The 25,356-nt window shown below is 35.2% G+C and overlaps 1 protein-coding gene across 1 annotated transcript in view; it reads right to left on the reverse strand.

The window, feature by feature from the left end:
* Positions 1 to 15,645, reverse strand: part of LOC137393742 (solute carrier family 49 member 4 homolog) — a 35,096-nt gene extending 19,451 nt beyond the window's left edge. The window contains exons 1-2 of the mRNA XM_068080425.1: positions 15,581 to 15,645; positions 5,134 to 5,545 (exon numbers count right to left, since the gene is read on the reverse strand). Coding sequence (XP_067936526.1) covers positions 5,134 to 5,458 — 325 coding nt within the window. The 5' untranslated portion in view covers positions 5,459 to 5,545; positions 15,581 to 15,645. The remainder of the gene's footprint in view (positions 1 to 5,133; positions 5,546 to 15,580) is intronic.
* Between the last annotated feature and the right edge of the window lie 9,711 nt (positions 15,646 to 25,356).

Consider the following 25,356-nt stretch of genomic DNA (forward strand, 5'->3'; position numbering starts at 1 on the left):
CTTCTTGTTTGACATATTTTAATGCTTCCTTACGCTTTACAGAACAACTCAAAAGAAGGATTTTGTAACAAATATTGACTATTTATAATGTTTGCAGGTTGCCAATCAAAACATCTTTTACATAATTATTATGACTTCGGTTCAGGTTGGTCATTAACCAAACTCCTGTTCATCTGGAAGCAGAGTGACGTTGTTCCACACACGGATTATTTTTAAATGAAACCCTTTTGCTGTAGCTGTGTTTGAATGAAATACTTCAACTTGGCTCTGGGCACACCTTGTAATATTGCTAGGAACTAGCTACGCATACTTCAAGCACTGACCTAGTTTAACTTTACTAAAATGCTGGCATGCTAAAGATATAAATATATATATAAATATATATTTAGATGTTGATTTATTTATATATATATATTTAAATGTTGATTTATTTATATATATATATATTTAGATGTTGATTTATTTATATATATTTATATATCTAAATCTTAAGGTTTGTCTGTATGTGTGTTGGTGTGTCTGTACTTCAGTGTGTCCAGCTATAGTTACTAAAATTTAGGAATGAAATATACATTTCACGCTGGATTTGAACTCATGGAGATTGCAACCACAAGTTCCAAACCGGGCATTTAACCACTGATCTATACAGTCCTTAGCATTCTATCGCTCTTATCATATACCATATACCATATACCATATACCGTATACCGTATACCGTATACCGTATACCGTATACCGTATACCGTATGCACACACCAATTGGGCACTTTTGATTATTAAATAAAATTACTTTTTGTATTTGTTATTTTTTGAAGTTGTTTAAAAACTAATTTTTTGTTATCATCCCCCATTTTTTTAATTTGTAATTTTTAAATGGCCCTTTCAATTTTAAATGAGCTGTTACATTTCTATTTCTTGTTTTTCGTAAAGTTGGATTGCTAAATCGGTAAAGGTTAACACGTTTCACATGGACTATTGTATTATTGAGTAGGAATGGTCTCTACATTATCTCTCTGTTCAGACCAAGACAGCACAACATTTTATTTTTACCAGTACGAAGAGGTGTCAGAATTATAGTAGTCAAAGTTTTTATGGATAGCTTTTGGTGGAACAGTAACTTTTTTTATATACAGACACATCGAGCAATATATATTTGTAGCATTTGCCAGATCATTATATCACTTATAAATTTGCAGATTTATAGCATATTATTTGATAGCATCCTTGCAGTAGCTTAACTGGGTTTGACGCTTACAACTTCTCTTCTATTGCACATAGAGAGCCAGTTCTAGCTGCAAACTGTATCATACATGCTTTAAACTGTTTAACCATAACCTTTTCTCAGTTCACACCTAGCAATACAATTCTAATACAGACTGAAGCTATTGTAAATTTTGTTATATTATTTTATAGTGGAGAAGTTTTAAGCACACAGAATTTTTCAACTTTCTGTCAAACAATTTTAACCAAAATTTGATATTTTGCTTTTAAAAGGTTTATTTTTAATTTACTTACACAGATGGTTATACCCAGCTTTTTGACAAGTGCAAACAAATATTTATTGGTCTTTTTGATGAATTAACAGAAACAAAAATAAACCCAAACAATCTGTAATTAAGTATAAAGTAGGGACAACTTACTAAATTTTTAGTAGAACCAAGGAGATATTTATGACAGATTATAGCATGACAGGTTATGACAGGTTTGTTATGAATTGATGTGAGAGATTTACAAATACGGCTAATACATCCCAGATACCGACCCCATTAGAAGGAGATTAGTGAAATTCTAGCATAATCAAACCTGACCAACTGGAGATAATGTAGGATAAAGGTGGTTACCCTAGCAACAGCACTCAAAATTTAATTTTATCCTTTAAGCTGTTTACATAAAATGGATATACCTAGACTAAGAAATTTGATGGAAAAACAAACTAACCTTTGACAAATATCATTAAAAGACATGCTAACCTTCGACAACTATCATTAAAAGACATGCTAACCTTTGACATATCTATGAAATACCATGTTAACCTTTGATATATATATATGAAAAGAAATGCCAACCCTTTACATCTACTTATCTAGAGTCATCTAATCAAGTGATACAGTTTCAATGCTGTTGGAATCATTGAAGGTTTATTTGAAAAAACCTCTTCTAGGACATCGCAGACTTTTAGATCTCATTCAGGAGCTGCTTCTAATGACCAACAAATACTGCGGCAGAATACCAAACAGTAGCAAGACTTCTGAGATGCTTTAAATTGTGAACTATTTAACACTGCAAAACAGTTAATTGTGTTTCGACACTTCAAAAATATTCTATACGAGTCATTGTTCCTTGCAATATGTAATTGCAATTAAGTTTTCACGCAGCCAGGAAAGGTCATAAAAAATAAAATTTCATAAATTCTAAGATAATTTTGTGCTAAAAACGTATAAAGCTATAGCTTACCTACATAGTAGCTATATGAACTCATCGACTAATTACAATTCACACTAATTTCATCTCATTTTAGTTGTTCATGGTTTAAAATGTACAAAATTGTTTTTGCGGTTATTTAGCTTATCAATTTGGTTTTCATTTTAACTTATGTAATTTTAATTTAATAACTTTAAAACTTTACATTAAATATGTAGCTTTAACTTAAAGTTGCAATAAATTAACTTTTTATTACGCTTAATTGATACTCATTACAAAACCAAAGATTCAATCGGCGCTGCTTTTAATAAAAACTACCTACCACTTATGGCCATGGAGACCTCATAGTATAGGGGTCTCAAGTGTAACCTCAAGCATACATTGTAGGCTTGAGGTTGAACCAGATCGTAGCTCACTCAGGAGTGCTTCACTAAACATTATTTTCCATAGCAGACTCCATTTATCTATCCTAGTAGCAACTAGTTGTGTAACTGCTAGAAACACGTGACATTCCTGGCATCACATGACAGGTGCTCACTTTGATCATAAACACAAATTTTAAGCAGGCATTTCATTCAGGCAGTAAGATATTTATAGACATGATCAAAACATGTCATGAGCTTGCTTATAAAGAAAATGTAACAGAAAATGTACAATGGTAGACTGTTCAAACAAAGCAAAACTGTTTTCAAACTGAAACCAAGCTGTTGCTGCATACGTAATGACTTAAATCTAACCGGTGAGTCTTTGTCTAACTAAAGAAGCAATGCTTATGTGTAACAAAAAACACAAAATGAGATCTATTTGCCGATGGTATTTCCTCTATAGATAATGATCTTTCTTTTCACTATAGATACCTAATAGTGGCCTTCTTAAAAACAGGCCAAATATTCAATAGTTCAGCTCTTATAATTTTAGTATTTTTCCTCTTTCGAGTGTTTTTGGGCAAAAACTTGTCAAACATTCTTACAGAATGAAGATAATTCTTACAAATTTTGAACATAGAAAGTTGAATTAGTATTAAGCCTTAGTTATACAGGTTTACCAATTGGCTACCCCCGTTTGACAGAAAAAATCACCCCAATGCTTTAGCAGCTACGCAGGCTAAAAAAGAAAAGGTTTGATAAAAAATTCCCATTTTGTAAAATAATTGTTTGTAAGTATATTAGTTAATGCAATTACACATGGTAAACTAATAATGATGATAGCTACCTAGTTTGACCAGTGACGAAAACAAACCAATACCAAAGCTATAATTGCTTCTTGTGTTCTTTTAAACATACTACCTGGACATGCCAAAAAACACTACCAATGTGACCTGAATGGTACAGAGGAGTTCTAAGCAAATGCTAGCCTAAAATGCTTGGCTTAGCAATAAAGGTCGTTGGAGGCTTGTGATAAAAATATTAGTACCAAATGACATCTGTGCAGAAGCCATATCTTAAGTTAAAATTCAGAAGCAGGCAATTCAGAACCTCTGGTTTCAAACTGGAAATGTTGCACCATCAAAGATACGAATTAGCATTTTGTATTTGTGAGACAAAGACCTCTATTAGACAATGGACACAGCAAAGTATAACTGTTATCTTTCAATAGCGATAAGTTCCTTTTCTTAAAAGAATATAAGTTGAACAAAAGCCAAAGATAGATAGTTTTATTTGCATTAATGGGAGGCCTTTAATTTTAAAGTTTTAAATTTAAATTTAATTTTAAAAGCCACTGTATGTATAATTAATAATATGAACTATTAAAGATACAAAATATACTATATTTTACACGACTAACGGTAAAGCAAAGTTGAGGTCCAATGCTTACCATAAGCTAAAGGCATGTCGCAGCAAAGTAGACTAGATGTTCAACAGAGAGATCATCAGGTGTAATAACTATACACACAATCATTCACACTCTGCACAGAATATTCAAGTGGGGCAGTTGTTAGAGTGTCTGTAAACCATGCTGAAAGTTGCCAGTTCAACACTGTATTAAGTAATCTTCTTTTTCCGCAGCCGTCAACTGTGGTGAGTGGACGAGCGGAAGTAGCTCTTAGTATACTAAATGTAAAAGATTATGTGCACGTATCGCAATTCCAAAAAACTTATTGCCCAACGTTGTTAGTTTATGTACTCAGTGACCCCAATTCTTACTCAAATAATAAATTGGCTTGTTGCCAAATTGTGACTAGGTTTCGTTTAGGCAGGTTTGAGCAATGGACACTGTCTCTGCCTGGGGCAGTGTGGCCTGGTTTGCGATTGAACGGGAGATCTGATCAGATTGAGTAGACCAGTCTTGTGTTATTTATCGGTGTGCTTCTTAGTGTTTGGCAATCCACCACCCAGCAAAAGAAATCAGTTCACAGCTGACTTTACAGCGAGCAACATTAGTGAACTTTGATAATTTTATCACATTTTTCTAACAGTAACAGTACTGCGAGCTTGCAGATGGCAAAATGTTTGTTTTATAATAATATTATTATTTCTTTGCCTTTTTAATACTTTGTAATTGAAATATTTTCATACGCGTTTTAAGAATTAGTGTATTCTTTTTAATTTTAAACTTTAAACTTTTTTAAATTTAATGTTGCGTTTAAATTTTTCAGGAAATCATTTAAAATTTAGTTGCTTTTATAAATTACGAAAAGCTCTAAACTTCCTTGACAGAAGATTCTAATGTGCAAAGAAAACTATGATATTGTATTATAGACTTGTTACTTACCTCGACTTTCTACTACGTACATCACAGGCAGCGAGAAGACAACAAATACTATTGCTGTGAAGGTCCCTGCGAGGCCAATCTGGGCGAGATCCCAGTTGTAGGCGACGAGCAAGGAATCGCTGAGAGGCTTCCAGATGAGCCAGCTGAGGCCTTGGTTGAACACGCAGAAGCTGAAGACGAAAAGTGTCCACCATCTTCTTTTGTATACTTGAGGCTGACAAAGCTCAACTTCTGGTGAAGCTGGTGGCTTCTTTACTGACGGCTCATAAAATATCGTAATATTCTTGGCACCAATTAGCAATGGCTGATTCTCGTCACTACTCATTCTTAGTTGACCTTTTGGCTCTTTGAGAATTTTGCTTCAGATTTTAAAGTATTACTTGATTCCGTGTCGTGTCGTGTCCTCTCCTCCCTAAGAAAAACCATTAAAAGGAATTGACCTCATTCACAACACAAAAAAAGGATCCATCATTACTTGCAATTAGTTATCAGCTCTTACTATATGCTGTTTGCTTATCTTAGCAAAAGTTGGAACACTACAAATAAGGTACCACTTTAATTCTCTTGTTGTCAGAAGGTAGGTCATACTTTTTGTGACTTACCTATAAAACACTAGTACTTACAGTTACATGAAAAATCATTTTTTGAAGTTAAATAAATCAGCTATAGCACCAAAATGCTTAAATGTAATGTTGAAGTATTCTTTAATAATTATAAACCTACTAGCTGTGCCTCCCGATGTTGCTCGCGTATTAAAAATCAGTTTATAAACAATGAGAAGTGATGAGATTTGCTTACTACTTGCTGGCAGGCAACTCTCTAGCAAGTGGCAGGCCATTGCCAAGTGGCCTGGCACATTGCTAATGTAAAATTCCACTAACCTAGTTAGTAAGCTTCAATTGTCGGTAGGCAACGACATTGCGTCAGCATTGTTGCCCATCTAGGCTATTCTGATTATAGCTATAGCCGGGATGCAGACAGACATACGACACACGGACATACTTTAAGAATTATATATATAGATAGAAAGTTAGTTTACAGTCCAATAACACACAGAGGTCAACTTGGAAAATGTATTTTGCTATCATAAAAAGTTTATTCTTCCATATTTAAAATGTTCCAAACTACATAAAAAAATTTATTGTAAACCAGTGGTAAGCCCGCGATGCCCTTTAAACTTTCACTTTTTTCAGTTTCAGTCAGATAGCCTTTTCAGGAACCAGATGGAGCTTTGAAATCAAACATATCTAGTACACCTAGTACGGTATAGTGGCCTAGCAGAAAGTGCGAAGGGTTTGCATATGATTTTGGAATAAATTGGCCAAAAAATGTTGAAACCGATAGCGCTTATGCGGACAAACATAGAATGACATGCATTCATCTATGCAGTATCATCTATGCAGTATAATACATCTATGCAGTATAATACATCTATACAGTATAATACATCTATGCAGTATAATACATCTATGCAGTATAATACATCTATGCAGTATAATACATCTATGCAGTATAATACATCTATGCAGTATAATACATCTATGCAGTATAATACATCTATGCAGTATAATACATCTATGCAGTATAATACATCTATGCAGTATAATACATCTATGCAGTATAATACATCTATGCAGTATAATACATCTATGCAGTATAATACATCTATGCAGTATAATACATCTATGCAGTATAATACATCTATGCAGTATAATACATCTATGCAGTATAATACATCTATGCAGTATAATACATCTATGCAGTATAATACATCTATGCAGTATAATACATCTATGCAGTATAATACATCTATGCAGTATAATACATCTATGCAGTATAATACATCTATGCAGTATAATACATCTATGCAGTATAATACATCTATGCAGTATAATACATCTATGCAGTATAATACATCTATGCAGTATAATACATCTATGCAGTATAATACATCTATGCAGTATAATACATCTATGCAGTATAATACATCTATGCAGTATAATACATCTATGCAGTATAATACATCTATGCAGTATAATACATCTATGCAGTATAATACATCTATGCAGTATAATACATCTATGCAGTATAATACATCTATGCAGTATAATACATCTATGCAGTATAATACATCTATGCAGTATAATACATCTATGCAGTATAATACATCTATGCAGTATAATACATCTATGCAGTATAATACATCTATGCAGTATAATACATCTATGCAGTATAATACATCTATGCAGTATAATACATCTATGCAGTATAATACATCTATGCAGTATAATACATCTATGCAGTATAATACATCTATGCAGTATAATACAAGTCTATGTCTAATGCATGTCTAAATGTCTATGCAGTATAATACAAGACCCACACAATAACAAATTGGCATTTATTAATGTAGATGATGTAAAGCTTTTCAGACGTATTTACATTTTTATTGTAACCATTGACTAACTTTTATATTCTGATAAGCACCGTAACAAAATTTAAACTAACTTAACAATTCACAGCCATTTACCCGATACAAAGATGTAATATCTAAAATGTTTTTTTAGCTTTCTCGAAAATGATTTCAGCTAAAGCTGAATGATTTTCCTAGGAATCAAAGGTGATTTTTTTTGCTAATTATAACTAATTGGAGAAAAGAGTATGTAGCTTAAGAGCCCTGTTGTAGAAAAAAAGAAATATCTCAATGTTTATAAAACTGGTTTGACAGAATTGGCAGATTTTATCAGACATCACTTCTATCATGCATTTAAAGACGCTTGCGTTTAATTGAAATTTTATTAGAAAAATTGTTTTAATTGGCTACGTACTTCTATAAAAACTACCTGCTGCAAGTATTCTACCTGCTTTAAGTATACTTTTGAGGCATTTGGAACATATACAGTATGTATAATACTGGTTTAGCAATGTGGACATATTGCTAGGACTTTGAACTTTAGAGAGGTTATGACTTTACTGATGTGTGTGATTGTAATAAATTTAGTTGAGTTTGAACCTTGATTTTCAACCAAAACATCACCGTGAAGTCTAAAAATTAATGCAAGTAAGCAATACAAAGGTACAAAACTAGTTGAATGAATATCAATATCACCAGGTTTGCACCATAAATGAATGAAAGGAGAAGAACATACAAGTTGTCAGCTGGAGATTTTGGTTTTGTGAGAAATACCTCGCAAATCAAGCACCATGCCTTTTTAGCTTACTGCTAGAAGAGGCTTTGTACAGTTTTTAAAAGCCATTGTTGTACAGACAATGGCTCTGTGAGCTTGACTGAACATGTCTGTTTCATGTGACAAAAAACGTCAACCATTGGATATATGTTAATTGCAGAGAATAATTTAAAGTTCAATGCTATTCTGTCCCATTCAGTGACATTTTTTGGAAGTTAAAAACAAACAGCGAGTAAAGGTGGCGCAGAAAATAGACTTCACTCATTCCAAAGGGATGGCTGCGCAGGTCACTCAGGCCAATGGTTTCTAGAAATTATGCTGGTGCCTTATAAGTTACACACCGTGATCTAGTCACCAATTTTTAATCAAACTTCTTTATGCGAAGTCACCAGTTTTTTAATTCTGTTCTGACTGTGTGTTGCCTGATAAAAAGCCTGTCCCGACTGTGTGTTGCCTGATAAAAAGCCCGTCCCGACTGTGTGTTGCCTGATAAAAAGCCTGTCCCGACTGTGTGTTGCCCGATAAAAAGCCTGTCCCGACTGTGTGTTGCCTGATAAAAAGCCTGTCCCGACTGTGTGTTGCCTGATAAAAAGCCAGTCCCGACTGTCTGTTGCCTGATAAAAAGCCTGTCCCGACTGTGTGTTGCCTGATAAAAAGCCTGTCCCGACTGTGTGTTGCCTGATAAAAAGCCTGTCCCGACTGTGTGTTGCCTGATAAAAAACTTGTCCCGACTGTGTGTTGCCTGATAAAAAGCCTGTCCCGACTGTGTGTTGCCTGATAAAACTGCACAGCCAGAACTTCCCAAAAATTCGTTTTCTCTCAAATTGGTTAAAATCTTCAATACTATGCGTTAATTTATGTCGATTTATGCTGAAATATTGAAAGAGAAAGAATACAAATTACAAAGTCTATAACTATAAAGGTAGGCTTCCTCGGAGTTTTTAGACTTTGTTTAAAGGTTGACTTGCAACAAAATTCACATTACCGTTATTTGATATGAAAATATTCACCATGTCTTACTCTGTTGTGTTGTAGGTGCAAAATATGTGGAAAGGTGATTACAAGCTCTTAAAAGATAAAAAACGAACAGAAAATCGCAGCCACACGAGACCGCAGTAGTTTGGATTCCCTTTCCAAATGGCTCAAATGTGATGTAGTTGTGAGAGATGGTTTCTATTTACACTTTCTTGCAACCTTATTCGTCGAAATATTTTCACAAATATACTTCACGCATTCAATAAAACTATGTCTATTGTTCTTACGCGCCTGTTGTATCGTCATTGTAATGCTGTCCCTTTTAGCACTGATATCTTATAACTTACCGTAAAAAATTGTTAAACTTTTTAACCTTAGCTCGAAGGAGTACATATCATTATCTAATAATCATGACGAGCCTGCTGGTCACCTTTGATAATCGAAAAGTGCGGCAAAAATTATTTGCGAAGTATTGGGTCACATGATCAAATTACGACTTGACGATTGAATAATGCCGAAACAAAACAGTAAAGTAGCGAGCATCTATATTTGATACGCGGGGTCTTCAGTAAAACCCGAAGTGTTTGTCATAAACTTGTACTATGATAAGTTTTATATTGAGCTTCTTATTAGCCTTTCAATTCACGTGAGAACATACGTGACAAGATGATAACCAAATTTCGTGGTTACGTCATCGAAATAAAGAAATTCCAATCTACGGCGGCTTTTCGTTTTTGAGCTTTTAAGAGCTTGTAATCACATTTCCACATATTAGGCACCTACAACACAACAGAGTAAGACATTGTGAATCTTTTGATACCAAATAACTGTAATGTGAATTTTTTTGCAAGTCAACCTTTAAAGAAGAAACATCGTAGGCCTAATTCCAATACAGTAAACGCTGCTATAACGTAAATTCCAAATAACGTAACAAATTTATTTGAAGCTTTTGCTTTCTACTACGTAAACATATTCATATAACGCAAAGTGTCAAGTTGGGCGAGTTTTCCAAACTGATTTGAATGTTAGTTTATTTTGCCTCACTTGCAGAAGAAAGAACTCTGTGCGTTTAGCGTTAAATCTATTATAAATTAGCTTTTGCAACATTCTAGTTCGTCGTAATAGATCGTTGAATGTTTCCACAAAAAGGCGAATAGGATAGCTGCGCAAAAGAGTGAGTTTCAAAGATCTTGGAACGAAGCAGGCAATTTGCATGTATTTTACTGTTCTTATAATTCTTATCAAGTCCCTATAACAAAATCATTCCTGGAACAAATTATTTACGTCATAGGAGGGTCTACTGCAGTTGTTTAACTTTTGGAAAAGCTAGTATACAGTCAAACCTCAATTTGAATGTTACCTCAAATAGACCGCCACTATAGAAGAAGGGTTGAAAAATACTATGCCACCCTTTAATTGAACGCCCCCTCTATTAGCCCACAACTTTGATATTCTCTGATCTTTACAATGAATGACCATACCAAAAATTTTTAATTTATTTATAATGTCAAACAAAGTATTCGCAATGCTTCCATCGTTTGGGTGATACCGATTTACAATAGTGTGCACGTTGAGTTACCGTGAGATAAGTATTTTGATGGACATTTGCGTGTTGGGGATTAATGCGAGTGCTTTGTTAAGAAAGATAAGGAATCCTATGTTAGAGGTCATGCAGGGCACTTCTGTCTCTCTTAGCAGCATAGTTCATAACAGGAAAAACTGAAGTGTCTAAATTGATAAAAATGGATTAGCTTGCTCTTCATTTTCTTGCCCACCATTTGCAAAAGCCATTTATAGCTTTCACAAGCATAAAGTGTTTGGTAAAAATTTGGAACGAGGAGTGAAACTGTCGAAAGTTGTTTAACTTCGGAAAAGCTAGTATACAGTCAAACCTTTATTTGAAAACCACCTTAATTTGAATGCCACTTCAAATAGAACGCCACTACAAAAGAATTGGGTGGAAAAATACAATGCCAACTCTAATCGAATGCTATCTCTATTTGCTATCTCACTTTGACTTTGACATTCTTTGACCTTAACAAACCCATGATAGAAAATGATCAATAAAAAGTGTCTACAAAATAGTAATAATGATGACGCTGTTACATCAACAATAATTAATGGTATCGTTGTTGCAGTAATGAGTGTCATGATTTTAGTGACGGGATACCTGAGAAGTTCGATCATCACAATCATCAGAACTACACTCTGATTCGAAATCATTAAGTTCTCAACCATATATGTCGTTTCCAAATTCGCTCAAAATATGGTTACAGTCTTACCTGAAGCCTTTACAGCATTTTAAACAACAATAAGAATACTGTTCAGAGACACCGTTCAACATAATAGTAGCTATTGTTTTGATGTATTTTAGCTTAAAAACACTGCAAACTTTTTTTTAAAATTAAAAAATTGATGCTTTACAATTTTTTTCAAAAACTAGAAATAATTGAAGCAACTTATAAAAGTACCACACAAATATTTTAAAATCAATTTAGATTCTTGTTTAACCCTGTCTGATACTTCGAGGTATTTAAAAATGTTTGAAGCGCTTGAAGTAGAGTGCAATATAGGCGACATTAGCATCGTTTTACTCGTAAAAGGGTTAAATTTATCTTCCTAAAATTTTGATGAGCTAATTGAAAAATACAACACCACCCTTTATTTGAATGTCACCTTTAATTAAACATCTCTAATAGGAAAAGGATTGAAAAATAGAGCACCATGGCATTCAAATAGAGATTTTACAGTAAGTAATTGCCAATAGCTTGAAACGTATTTTAGTTGCAGCTTAAAAACTACATCGTGAAGAGAGAGGTCTCTCTGCTTCATATCGATAGCAAACATGAGAGTAAAATTTCTTCTCCTTCAGCAGTAAAAGCTTAGAAAAAACATTTTTTATGATTTGTAAGAAAGTCGAAGGGCCTCTAGGTTCAATTGCTGCACAGAACTGAAAGTGTTAGTACTATAACAAAAGTGGCTATAATATCAGGCAATTGGCTAAGCAATTCTTTTCTCATCAGATCCTGCGACAAAAATAACACCGTATCCACTCCCACTTTGAGTTTAACTAGAATTAAAAAACTTTTCACTTTGCTCATGACATGTTTTTAGGATAATTCAAAATTTTCATGTTGATTAGATTATCCATTCTCAAGAAGTCACCAAAATACTGACAGCGTTTCAAACTAGTGGAAAAATAAAAAATGAATGCTGAAATGAGGCTATTTCTTATTGACACCTTGAATAAAGTTGTTAGTCATAAAGACTAAAAAATAGACCCAACTAAAAAACTTCTTCTCATCAGCAACAAAAGCTTTACAATGAAACTGTGTTTTTCTATGCATAAGAAACATGCACGCTCTATCAGACTCAGTGTACATCAACCAGTGTTTCTTCAATTACCTCTAAAAAATTGCTGGTTTGATAGTGAAAAATAAGAACTATTTGCTGTTTGAATTTTGTTTTTATATTATTTTAAAATCTTTAACTATCAAACTGTTTCTTATTTCATAAGTATTTTGCCCTTCTAAGTTTTTCACAGTCAATGGAAGGTTGTACATGTAAATACAGTCTTGGATCAGGGGTCCTGCTTGTATATACAAGACTAGACTTCAATGAGTTAAAGGCATCACACACTTTTAGTTAATTCTCAATATTAAGACTGCAATTCCAAGAAATGAAGTTGATTTGAAGTTGGAGTTGGGTGGGCGGAGTCTTGAGCTTAGTGGGTGGAGTCATATGATTACCTTTAAGCTGCACTTAGTTCTTAATCTACTCCCACGCGTAAATCTACACCCTCTGAATCCCACCTCTGTTAATTGCTAGTGTTTAGTGGTGCAAGAAATCGAGAGCCAACATTTTAATAGATGAATAAAGTTGCTCATATTTAAAGCCCTCCTATACAGGTCAGGGTTTCGCATGAATGCCGACATTGAAGTTCTCCATTGAAATCAGTGCTGTATCCAGCAAGAAGAGTTTAGAATTGCTCGCACTTTACAAGCTAATGAGCTAGCAATAAACTTGTACATATGTACGTATGTTTGTACAAATGTATATATGTATACACAAGCATATACGAATATACATGTTACACATGTTATAAGTTATATATACATATGTAAAGCCTTTTATTGGTTAGTAATCATTCTCCAAATAAGGTTTTTCGTTACATGCTAAAACCAAAAAATGACAAGTCAGAAATTAGGAATTTTTAAGTGAGTTGAACAAAAGTGTTTAGAAGTTGCTAATCTAATAGTATTGTGGAGGAGTCGGGATTTTCAATTTTTAATATCAAGTCTTAAATTTTTATTATTTAAAAAGCTATAAGAAGCAATGAACACTTGATGATCATAGATTTATTTAAATATAACCAAAATAGAAGAGGAATGTGTCAAATTTTATTGGTTCATATATGGTCATAACCTGTGTGGTTGTCATCGACTGACTAACTTAGTATACAGCATATTAATTGTTTACTTTAGTAGTTTTTTGCATAAAATTTTCAGTGTGTGTAGGCAAGTTATGACATGATAATCACATGACAGACGCTAATTCCGATTGCAAAAGTTGATTATTTCAACATCAAGTGGCTTAGTGTGCAAATAATCAGGTCTTAATCTAAAATTCCCTTAATAGCTGCTGAAAACCACTGAGAATCTTTGGTTTAATTAAGGCTGTTTACTAACAGATAGCGAGCAGCGTGCTTCCAAAGTACTGTTAATTTTTGGAAATTTCCAGCAAAAATACAGCTCATTAGTTTTCTACGTTTATTTTGTTGAAAAGATTGTTTGTTGTATAATTTGTAGCAACCATTTCAATGATTGATAATCAATTAAGTTGCTATAGAAACAATTGGAAAGTCAGCAAAGCTAATAATTGTTGCCCTTTCTTATTGCTTAAATCAATTATTTTTTTAAAATTATAGGAACAACAAGTTTGAACTTTTTAATCTTTATTTTAAAAAATGTGAAATAAATATAGTTTGTATAAACCTTCTGTACAGAACATTTCAAAGTTGATTTTGTAATAAGTAGCAAATAGCCTATGAATGTATATTTGTGCTAATGATAGACAAAAGTCATACAACTCCTAACTTAACTTCCAATTCAAGCGAAAGTAAATTATTTTCACATAAATTCTTTGATAAAGTTTCATATAGTCAAAAACAATACCAGTGTTTAAATATTTGAAAGTGTGGCAACAGCAAGCCATTTAGTGTTCTCATTAATAGCGAGTACAAGTCACTTGTAGACAAAGAATTTGGCCAATGTGCGTGCAAGCCTAGAACTTGATTTCATGTAAAATTAGACCATTTGGTACAATCATATTAGACGAGGGTAACACAATGAATTCTCTTTAATGAACATGAGGATAACAAACCCTGAATGAACAAAATGTATCTGAAGACTGAGAGTCGGAGCTGAACTGGTTTTAACTGGCTTTAACGAAGCGAACTTTTATTCAGGCTCATGTTATGTAAGAATTTGTAGTCAGTAGTAATTCAAGATATCTGGTGGATAGTGCGCTCCCAAACCCACCCTTCTTATTGAATGCTCTTTATAATGACCTTGACATTGTTACAATAAACACTGTGTAGGTGAACAACACATAGTCATTGTTGTTTGCTCCGTCCTCGTTTTTCTAGGCTATGAAGTTACGCTTTTTCCAGGCAATTGTTGCACTGTATCACTCTGCTGCTGTTGTACAGGTGAATCAGATTTGAAGTTGTGCACACGTGGAGTTATCATACGATAAGTTTTTCAATTGACATTCACGTGTTGTGTATTAATGTGAGTGCTTTGTTAAAAATATAAAGAAATCAACGCCAAAGGTCATAGTGGCATACTCTTGTCTCGCTTAGCACTACGCTTTCGAAATAGAACAGACTAAAGTGTGAAAAATGTTAAAAATGGGTTAGCTTGTGCATGGTTTTTTGCGCATCATTCGCAAGAGCTATTTCCATCTTTCATAAGCATTAGATGTTTGGTAAAAGTTCTCCAGACACAAAAATCGCGTGACTTGCGGGTTTATGCCGTTTACATCATGGAGTTTTCATCAAAGATTCTGAAATCTTGCGGATGACGCAAACTAGCATATTACCCATGTCACTCGAACAGTGTATGATGTTCGGGAGTACTCTGGCTGAGAACTAGAATTCTGTGCTTCTGCTAGCATATAAAATACACTGTGCCTTCCGTTAAACCTCACTACGACAGCAAAATTTATGTCAAACACTCTAGACTATAGAATGTGTACACACAAAAAGAGTTGTTATCACTCACCAGCTCCGGTTGTGCGGTAGTCGTGTTGGTGACCAAGGGTATGATGCGCCTCTGTTCAAATTGTCGACATTCAGCGCAGATTGAGCCTTCAGAAATGCTTATGTAAACTTTATGTAGCTACTAGACACATCTTTCCAAGCTTGTAAGTTCATGTTCCGCTCGGTTGCCTTGACCAATAGATTTCCTTGCGCTTGAATGTAGGTGTGAAAACATGTGACGGTTATGACAATTGACCTCTCTTCTTGAGAAAGCTGGTCTATGGAACAGCTGGTCAATGCGTGATAAGAAGTGTTAATTAAAGGTTTACCATTTTATATAAAATTAGTATGCTTGGCGGCCTCGTGCACCATGAGAGATCGTAATGTGTAATCAGTAAATGTGATGCAAATCACTTGCTAGGCGGCCGAGTGGTGTCATTTTTAGAGCACCAGACTGTAGATTGAAATACCTGTATTAAAGCTGAAACGAGACCAAGGAATGCAGGGTCGGGCCTAGCCTGTCTTGACAAGCTGTTGTTTTTGCGTAGTTGTCCCCCCGTCGAGCGGCGAGCAACAACAGCTTGTCACAAGACGTACCGCACCTGATGCATCAGCTGCACTTATAGGGAGTTGTTCTCTTCCGTCTACGCGGCTTGTCCGCGATGTTAAGTCGGTCGCTCCATTGGTAATCATAACGGATTTCACGCAAAAATTTATGTAGAAAAAAACAAGATTACAACGTTTAACCAAAGACCAGTTTTTGTGATAAACTTTAGTAGAACTTAACAATAAAATAAACTTAAAATAAAATCCATTAGAACAAATAAAACTGACTGATACAAAAATAGAAATAAAACTGACTGAGCGCACAAATAACGACATGTTTGGTCGCTGTTGTTGCCTAAGTTCTCAAGTTCTACTAAAGTTTACCGCAGAGACTGGTCGCTGGTTAAACGTTATAATCTTATTTTTTCTACATAAATTTTGCGCAAAATTCGTTATGATTACCAATGGAGCGACCGACATAACATCGCAACCAAGCCGCATAGACGGAAGAGAATAACTCCTTATAAGTGCAGCTGATGCATCAGGTGCAGTACGTCTTGTGACAAGCTGTTGTTGCTCGCCGCTCGACGGGGGGACAACTACGCAAAAACAACAGCTTGTCAAGACAGGCTAGGTCGGGCCAGACTCAGGGTCAGCAATGAGGGCCAAGATCGAGTCGAGCCGGGTCAGCAAGCGCGATTTTTTATTCATTCAAGGATAGTTCTATTACGCCTAATATTGTGACATCAATAATCTCAGATAAAAAAGCCATTTTCACACCAATCATTATATTTTGTGGCACAAATTCACAAATGACTCATCTATTAAGTGTAGAGTGTAAGTTATGAAACTGTTATGGTTTTCCGATGTCCAAGCATCAGTTGTTATACTGATTTATGGAGATGACTTCATATGATTCTTGTTGTTTAATATGAGTTTCTGCTTGGTAGTATGATAAGCTTTTGGAAGAAGAATGTTTCTTATTGTCCCTCTGGAAGGTACTGTGTACCTGTTATCCAACATTGCAACCAGGTCTCCGAATCTCTTGTTTTCTGTGAAACTAAGAGGCTGCAAGTCTACTGTGATCATATTGATGATATTCTTCGTAATACCTATCGCCCATGGGCTGCTTGCTGACCATTTTGATTGTTCACTCATAAAAGCAGCTAAAGTCGGTTGTTTACCTTCTTCTTTATCATTCTTCTGTTCTTTGCCGAATTTAAAATTCTTAGACACGCTTTTAAGTTCCTCAGGATGCCTTCATTGTAAATGCCTCAATAGTATTGAAGTGGATCCTTCTTTGTAGCTTAACTTGCTTTTGCATATTGTACAAATGACTTGGTCTTTCCCTTTCGTGGCTGGCTTCTTTATAAACTCCCAGACCACCGACATGTTGATTATTTCTTGCCACAAAACGTTGTGAAACCTATAGTCTAAAGACTATTGTTGCAGACATTTAAAATATAGTCTTGACTCACCTTATTTTATTTCGCCTGGTCCTTCTGCGCTAGGACTAAGCGCGACTCAATTTCAATCGCACTTAAAAAGCGATATACAATCACTCTCGTTTAGCCATAAACCCACCCGTGTCTTTGTATAGGAAGACCCGATGGTCGGGTGGCCCGACCCAGGCACCTCTGACCCAGTGGGTCAAGACCGATGGTCTACCGGTGCCAGCTCTAACCTGTATTCAATTCTCGTGCAAGTCATTTTTTTAACGTTTTAAGCCTAGTTTCGAACAGACGTACATACACTGCTTTTATTATAGCAAAGATTCTCCGACATGCTTCAGTCTTACGAATGCCTTTGAAAAGAATACATTACTTGCTTATGATGCCGTACCTTCTAATGATTACCTGCTATTTAGGTTGCACCAGGCAATGTGGCTAGCACAGGGTGCTCACTTGCAAGCAAGAGAGGCAGTGAGGACATTTGCCTATTAAATTAAAAGGCAGTTTTAGAAATACCAATATTTTATTCTTGGTTAAAAACTTCGACTGCAAGTACAAGGTTATAGCTGATAATGGAAATCATAAGCGTAGCAATTTTCCAGGAAGAGAAAAACCACACTAAAACAACCGGATCATCATTGCTCAGATTCATGGTTTGTAGTTTGTGTGGCTCACTAAAAATTTATGAGTGGCTTGCACCATACAATGTTGTCCCTAACAATACCCCTTCTAAAAGTAGCGTTCAGTGTAATTACTTGAACATTTAGTTGGTAGCAACACTCATAAAATCTTTGAAATAATATAGCAACTTACGGGCAAGATTGGTTTGCTTTGTCGAGTGATACTGGCTAGTATTTCATTGTGACAATTCCTGCGTAGAAGCTAAAAAAACATCAGTATGAATGACCATACCAAAAATAAATATTTTTATTTTATTTATGATGTCAAACCAAGTATTCACTGTGCTTCCATTGTTTGGATGATACGGATTTACAATAGTGTGCGCGTTGAGTTACGGTGAGATAAGTATTTTGATGGACATTTACGTGTTGGGGATTAACGCGAGTGCTTTGTTAAGAAAGATAAAGAATCCTATGTTAGAGGTCATACAGAGCACTCCGGTCTCCCTTAGCAGCATATTTCATAACAGGGAAAACTGAAGTGTCTAAATCGATAAAAATGGATTAGCTTGCTCTTCATTTTCATGCCCACCATTTGCAAAAGCCATTTATAGGTTTCACAAGCATAAAACGTTTGGTAAAAATTTGGAACGAGGAGCGAAACTGTCAAAAGTTGTTTAACTTCGGAAAAGCTAGTATACAGTCAAACCTTTATTTGAAAGCCACCTTAATTTGAATGCCACTTCAAATAGAACGCCGCTACAAAAGAATTGGGTAGAAAAATACAATGCCAACTTTAATCGATTGCTATCTCTATTTACTATCTCACTTTGACTTTGACATTCTTTGATCTTTACAAACCCATAATAAACAGTGATCAGAAAAAGTGTCTACAAAATATTACCAATGATGACGCTGTTACATCAATAATAATTAATTTTATCGTAGTTGCAGTAATGAGTGTCATGATTTTAGTAAGAGTGTTCTTGAGAAGATCGATCATCACAATCATCAGAACTACACTCTGATTTGAAATCATTAAGTTCTCAACCACATCTGTCGTTTTCATATTCGCTCAAAATATGGTTTGCAGTCTTACCTGAAGACTTTACAGCATTTTGGAAAGCAATAAGAATACTGTTCAGAAACACCATCCAATGTAATAGTAGCCATTGTTTTGACATATTTCAGCTTAAAAACATTACAAAAATTTTTAAAGTTAAAAAACTTAATGCCCATTTTTGAACTCCAAAGCTTTACAGTTTCTTTCCCAAAAACCTAAAGTAATTGAAACAACTTATAACATCGTCATGCTAATATTTTAAAATCAAAGTAATAACATAATAACAGCTATTGTTGTAATGTAGTTTAACTTTAAAACATCGAAAAAATTAAAAAAAATATAATGTCCATTTTTCAACTTCAAGCAAGTTTTGTTCAAGTAGCCAAACTTGCTTGACTCGAGGGTTTTTGCGGTTTCAATCTGGAGAATGATACTAACTTGTGGAATAACCTCATCATGGAAACAAAGTGATTGATTTTTGCTACACTTCAGCAGGCTTTAAGGTTAATTTTATTACAGCATATTATAAAAATTTTATAATGGCAAACTTAGCATAAATGAAAGAAGTGAAATTTTTATAAACAAAACAGCAAGATGCAAATGATATAACCGCCTTTGACTTGACACCAACATATTGCACTTAGTACTTTCATAGTTGCCTGAGTCGGTGCAGAACATTAGTATATGCGTAACCAGGCAATACTCCTTTACAAAAGATTTTAAGTACAAACAAAGACAATTGAAAATTCATCCTAGATGATGTTTCCATGAATTGGTCAAAAATAGTTCATCAGACGACCTAGTTTTTCATGTCTTTTTATTTGCTATTCAGGATATAGAGAGAACTACGATATTATAGTTCATGTTTATTTGTGGCTGCATTTTGTGAGCAGCAGGCAGGTGATGAAGCCAAAAGATTTACAGTAGGCACTCCTACAACAGATACAATCCGTTTCAGGAATTTTTACGCTATATAGCGTAAAAATTGATGCCAATTGTAATGCCAAAGTAATGCCATTTGGCAAGAATCCCAAAGTCTAGTGTGTGATGCATCAGGTTGCAGAAGCTCTAATATGATTTATACTGCCCAGTGCAGCCGTCTCTAAAGTAGTGTACCATATCAATCTCTGAGATCATCGATCTCACTCTAGGTATAAAGTCTCTCATCATTGTGTATAAGGCAAGATGGCCATGCTGCATATGATCACTGGCATAACAATAGGATATATGTAAGAGTTTACTTTCAGAGGACTAATAATATACCACTATCGGGTGCAGTGTTGCTTGTTGCTTCGTTCTTAGTTCAGGATGCCAATCAATCACTTCATTGGAACGAAGCAACAAGCAACACTGCACCCGATAATGGTATATTATAAGTCCTCTGAAAGTAAACTCTTACATATATGCCATTGCTATATCAGTGATCATATGCAGCATGACCATTTTGCTGTATAGACAATGATGAGAGACTTTATACCTAGACTGAGATCGATGATCCCAGATATTGAAAGGGTACACTGCTTTAGAGACGGCTGCACCGGGCAGTATAAATCATATATGAGCTTCTGCAACCTGATGCATGACACACTAAACTTTGGGATTCCTGCCAAATGGCATTACTATGCAACCTCTAATGGCAAGTCCGCATGTGACGGCATAGGGGCTGTTGTAAAGTATCAGGCCCGTAGAATGAGTCTGCAACGCACTTCTGCTGACTTCATCACAAAACCTAAAGAACTTTATAGTTACGCCATGGAGAATATAAAGTCTGTACTGATTTTATGGTATGACAATGTGGACATTGCTAAATACCGTACACTTCAAGAGGAAAGAATCAGAGACTGTGCCATTCTTGTGGCTGGTTCGTGGAGTCATCATTGTTTTGAGGCGAGTGCTGCTAGCCTTATAGGTCATCGGACATCAGGTGGCGATGTCTCTATCACAGTTCAGTACCCATGTTCATGTTAAAATTTTGCAGCCAGAGCAAACACTGTGCCACCGCAAGTTCATTTAGATATGATTACCGTTAAGCAGGGTGATATACTGGCCTAAAAATATGACAACGATTGGTATGTTGGATCAGTTCTTGAAATAAACATCAACGAGCAGGACTTCAAAATCAATTCTCTTCACCCAATAGGTCCTTCAGCTGTATTCAAATATCCTATCAGACCAGATAAACTTTATGTTCCTATTCAACATGTGCTCCTACTAGTGATTCTACAGACAACCAATAGCCACCATGACTACAAACTTGCCGAAATCCAGGAAAGACTGACAAACCAGGTACGTTATCGATTTATACATGATTCAGCAAGGGTAAACAGGTTACAAAAAGAAGAAATAAAATAAGCAACACATGAGACTGTTAGTTTGAGCTCTTTTATAGAGATACATAGCCATATTAGATTTTTAGTACGATTACTATATTGTGCAACTGAATTTTACTAGTTAAAATAGTCAATTGTTAATCATGAATTAGACTATTTTATAGCAGGAAAGCAAAAATGATAATGCCAGAAATGAAATCAGCACATATAAATTATGCAGGACACATGTTTTGTTGACCATATTTTCTGTGCGAACATCATGAAACCCAGCGACAAAGATGACGCAATTTACCCAATGGCGTCGGCGGCCATTTTGAAAATTGACCTTATGCGCTTTTAAATCCGCAAATTTTTTTCAATTTAATATTTTTTTATTTTGAAAGACACCAAAAGTTATAGAAAAACATTCACTTTCTGGCCAATTTTTACCTTTATCATTCATATGTGAGTGTTTAAAAATAGCTCAATTTCGTATTTTCAGCTCAGAATATGCTCCGGTGACCTACTTTGACAACCTCTGACCTCCAGCAAGAGCATCTAGGAGGTAAGTAAAGTTTAGAAACTTGTAGGAAACATGTAGGAGTGTTAGACCTGAAAAAATGAATGGCATCATTGAAATGTTTTCTAAGATATTAAACTACCAAATACCTAAAACATGAAAGAAACTGAGTTGTCTCCCCCATCTAGCAACTTTGAAGGGCCGTAACCGACGACCGTTTCCACGTAGGAACCTAAAAACTTCAATTTGTACCAAACTTGACATGCTCTTTAAGATGAAACTAATTTTGAAACAATCTGTGATGGGCCAGCACACACTTCGGTGAAGCCTGATGGAATGGCCCTATAGGGAATTTATATGAACAATAAAATACATGTGAACGGCATAATCTATTCCAAGATATTTCAAAACTCAGCTGTTCTGAGCTGCAAAACAGAAAAAACGACCTAACTTTTTAATTTATTGGATGTATCGTACCTGTAGTATTATTGGTTTGAATTGAAATCTTCTTGCCTTTTTCTTATCAGTTTCATTCGGTTTACAGCCCATGTTTGCGATAGTTTTACAATGAGGTAAGGAAAGCATACACCTCCAACATCAAGTAAAACGATTTGTTCATTTTTTTCTAGCTAGCAGAGGCTATTCTGCAAAGGAAAAGAAACACAAATATTTTATACTTCTACAATAAAGTGAAACAGGAATATATTTTACAGTAATAAAAACGATGTCCATCTATTCATTTATCTATTGATATTCAGGGTTTAAGGTTAGGATAAAATACAGCTTTCTACAATACTTCAACTCGTGACATTCAGATTGGTCGACTGGCAATAATAACTACATCGATTCTTAAAGGTAATTGCTCGACTACTGACTTTCTGTGCTTCAGCGAGACACCTGACACCTGACACACCTGACACACCTGACACACTTGACACCTCACATCCTCACATGGCAAACTACACAGCCAGAGTGCATGTGTATAAATAATAGAGCTGTATGTCATTTTCTCTCCCCCAAATACGGCAAGAGAGAAAGTGATATTTTTAAAGCTAACTACGATAGTCTCGTTATTCAAATTGAATTTGAGAATTTCCACTGAGTTGACAATTTATGTTATATAAAACTTATTACATAGGATGAAGCAAAAACTTTACTTAACTTATTTATATTTTATGTGGAATTTACGTAATAGGAGGTACAGATTAAAAGAGCATCTACTGTACGAAGTTTTTACACAGCGTGTTATGTTTGGTGACACAACTCCATATGGTGGTGTAATGCCATTGAGGAAACAGCTGCGTCGCTCTTATTATGATGGGATTCACTGTACCATCTTTGTAGCTTGTACCAGGGTAAAGGTAGCCTGTCTTTACAAACTGTTGTTTTTGCAGAGTTGTCCCCCATTGAGCGAGGCGAGCAAAACAACAGCTTGTCACAAGACGCACTGCACCTGATGCATCATCTGCACTGAAAGGGAGTTTTTCTCTTCCGTCTATGCGGTTTGCATGCAATGTTATGTCGGTCACTCCATCGGTAATCATAACGGATTTCGCGCAAAAGTTTCTTTAGAAAAAATGAAATAAAAAGGTTTAACCAGAGAGTCGTAACGGTAAACTTTAGTAGAACTAAAGAATAAAATAAATTAAAAATAAAATCAATAAGAACAAATAAAACTGAATGATACAAAAATACAAGTAAAACTGGCTGTCCGCAAAAATTAACAGCATGTTTAGTTGCTGTTGTTGCGTAAGTTCTTAAGTTTTACTAAAGTTTATCGAAAAGACTGGTCTCTCATTTTCATCTTATTTCTTTCTACATAAATCTTTGCGCGAAATCCGTTATGATTACCGACGGAGCGACCGACAACATTGCAGCCAAACCGCATAGACGGAAGAGAACAATTCTCTTTCAGTGCAGCTGATGCATCAGGTGCAGTGCGTCTTGTAACAAGCTGTTGTTTTGCTCGCCCCGATCGCCGGGGGTACAACTTCGCGAAAACAACATTTTGTCAAGACAGGCTAGGGTAAAGTCCTGAGCGACCATAGCATCGCATTTGTGCATGTGCAAAGGTCTTGCTTTCCTTTTGTTATTAAATGCTCTAATCTATCTGTTTTTACTTGAAACTGAAAACGGCAAAAGAGAAGGCTGTACAGATCTCGAAATCGAAACACTCCTTGTCTACTTGAGTACGACACTTCAGAATCTTTAATAGTGAAAAGCAGAAAAATTTACATTCGTACGTAAAGATGTCGAAATTGCTAGTGTCCTGTGCGCAATGGATAACTCTACAAGAAGTAACAGTTTTATTTCTTCTGATCACCCATGGTTTGTTTTATTTTTGACCACTTGAGATGCAACCAGGAGGTAAGGTATCGCACAGCCATCGATCTGCTATAACTCTCTATGGAAATGTGATCCGCTTAATTGTTGCACGAGTGTAGCACTTTGGTACTGGTGCCCCCAGGTCTCACTACACTATCACTGTATGGAGACTTAGTAATTGACTGATAACTATCATTGGCCTGCTCAGGGTGACCTGAGTTGAAAGAGCTACTGAGCCCGCCAAGAATGTCAATTCTTTGAGTTTTTGTGTGAACAATCATTTGGGTCACCTTTGAGCAAGTGCATTCCTAGTAGGCTGTTCTCTACAGGAAAAACATGGCGGCGGCCGCTGCTCTTAGTTTATAAAGCAGACTTGTCGACATCGGAGGATCAACAATTATAAGTTAGAACCGTCTGCAGCAGAAAAGCAAAAATATCGTCACTCATTATTACAATAAACAGCCAAGTCTATTGACTTAAAACGCTTTTCCTTTACTACTATAACAGTTTACTGTTTAATGTATTTGCTTGAGTTGATTAAAAATTTATTAGGTTGTGTCGCGCTTCGTGTAGGTTTTCAAATTTGTGGCAATGCTAGCTATCTATTAGTTGGTCTGGTTCAAACTCACCTTATGAAAAGGTACTTATTTATTTTTTATCCTATACTTAACTTTAAAAGATCCTTTATGGTTATAAGTAAAAGAAACCATGCCTCGTGTCTCTGATGTATTTAAAACATACTATGATAACACTGATATGATAATACTATAATAGGATAACATGATGATATGGCTCTGAATGTATAAATATACAACAATATGATAAAACGATAGCATATTAACTAATAACGCATTACGATATTAAACTGTTAACAAGATGGATGCTTTATGAAATATGGTATCATAATAACGTAATAGCACATTAACACATTGTCAAGTTACAAAATTAACTCATTATCTTGTTA

The sequence above is a fragment of the Watersipora subatra genome, chromosome 4 (genome assembly GCF_963576615.1).
Source record: "Watersipora subatra chromosome 4, tzWatSuba1.1, whole genome shotgun sequence".
Classification (NCBI taxonomy): domain Eukaryota; kingdom Metazoa; phylum Bryozoa; class Gymnolaemata; order Cheilostomatida; family Watersiporidae; genus Watersipora; species Watersipora subatra.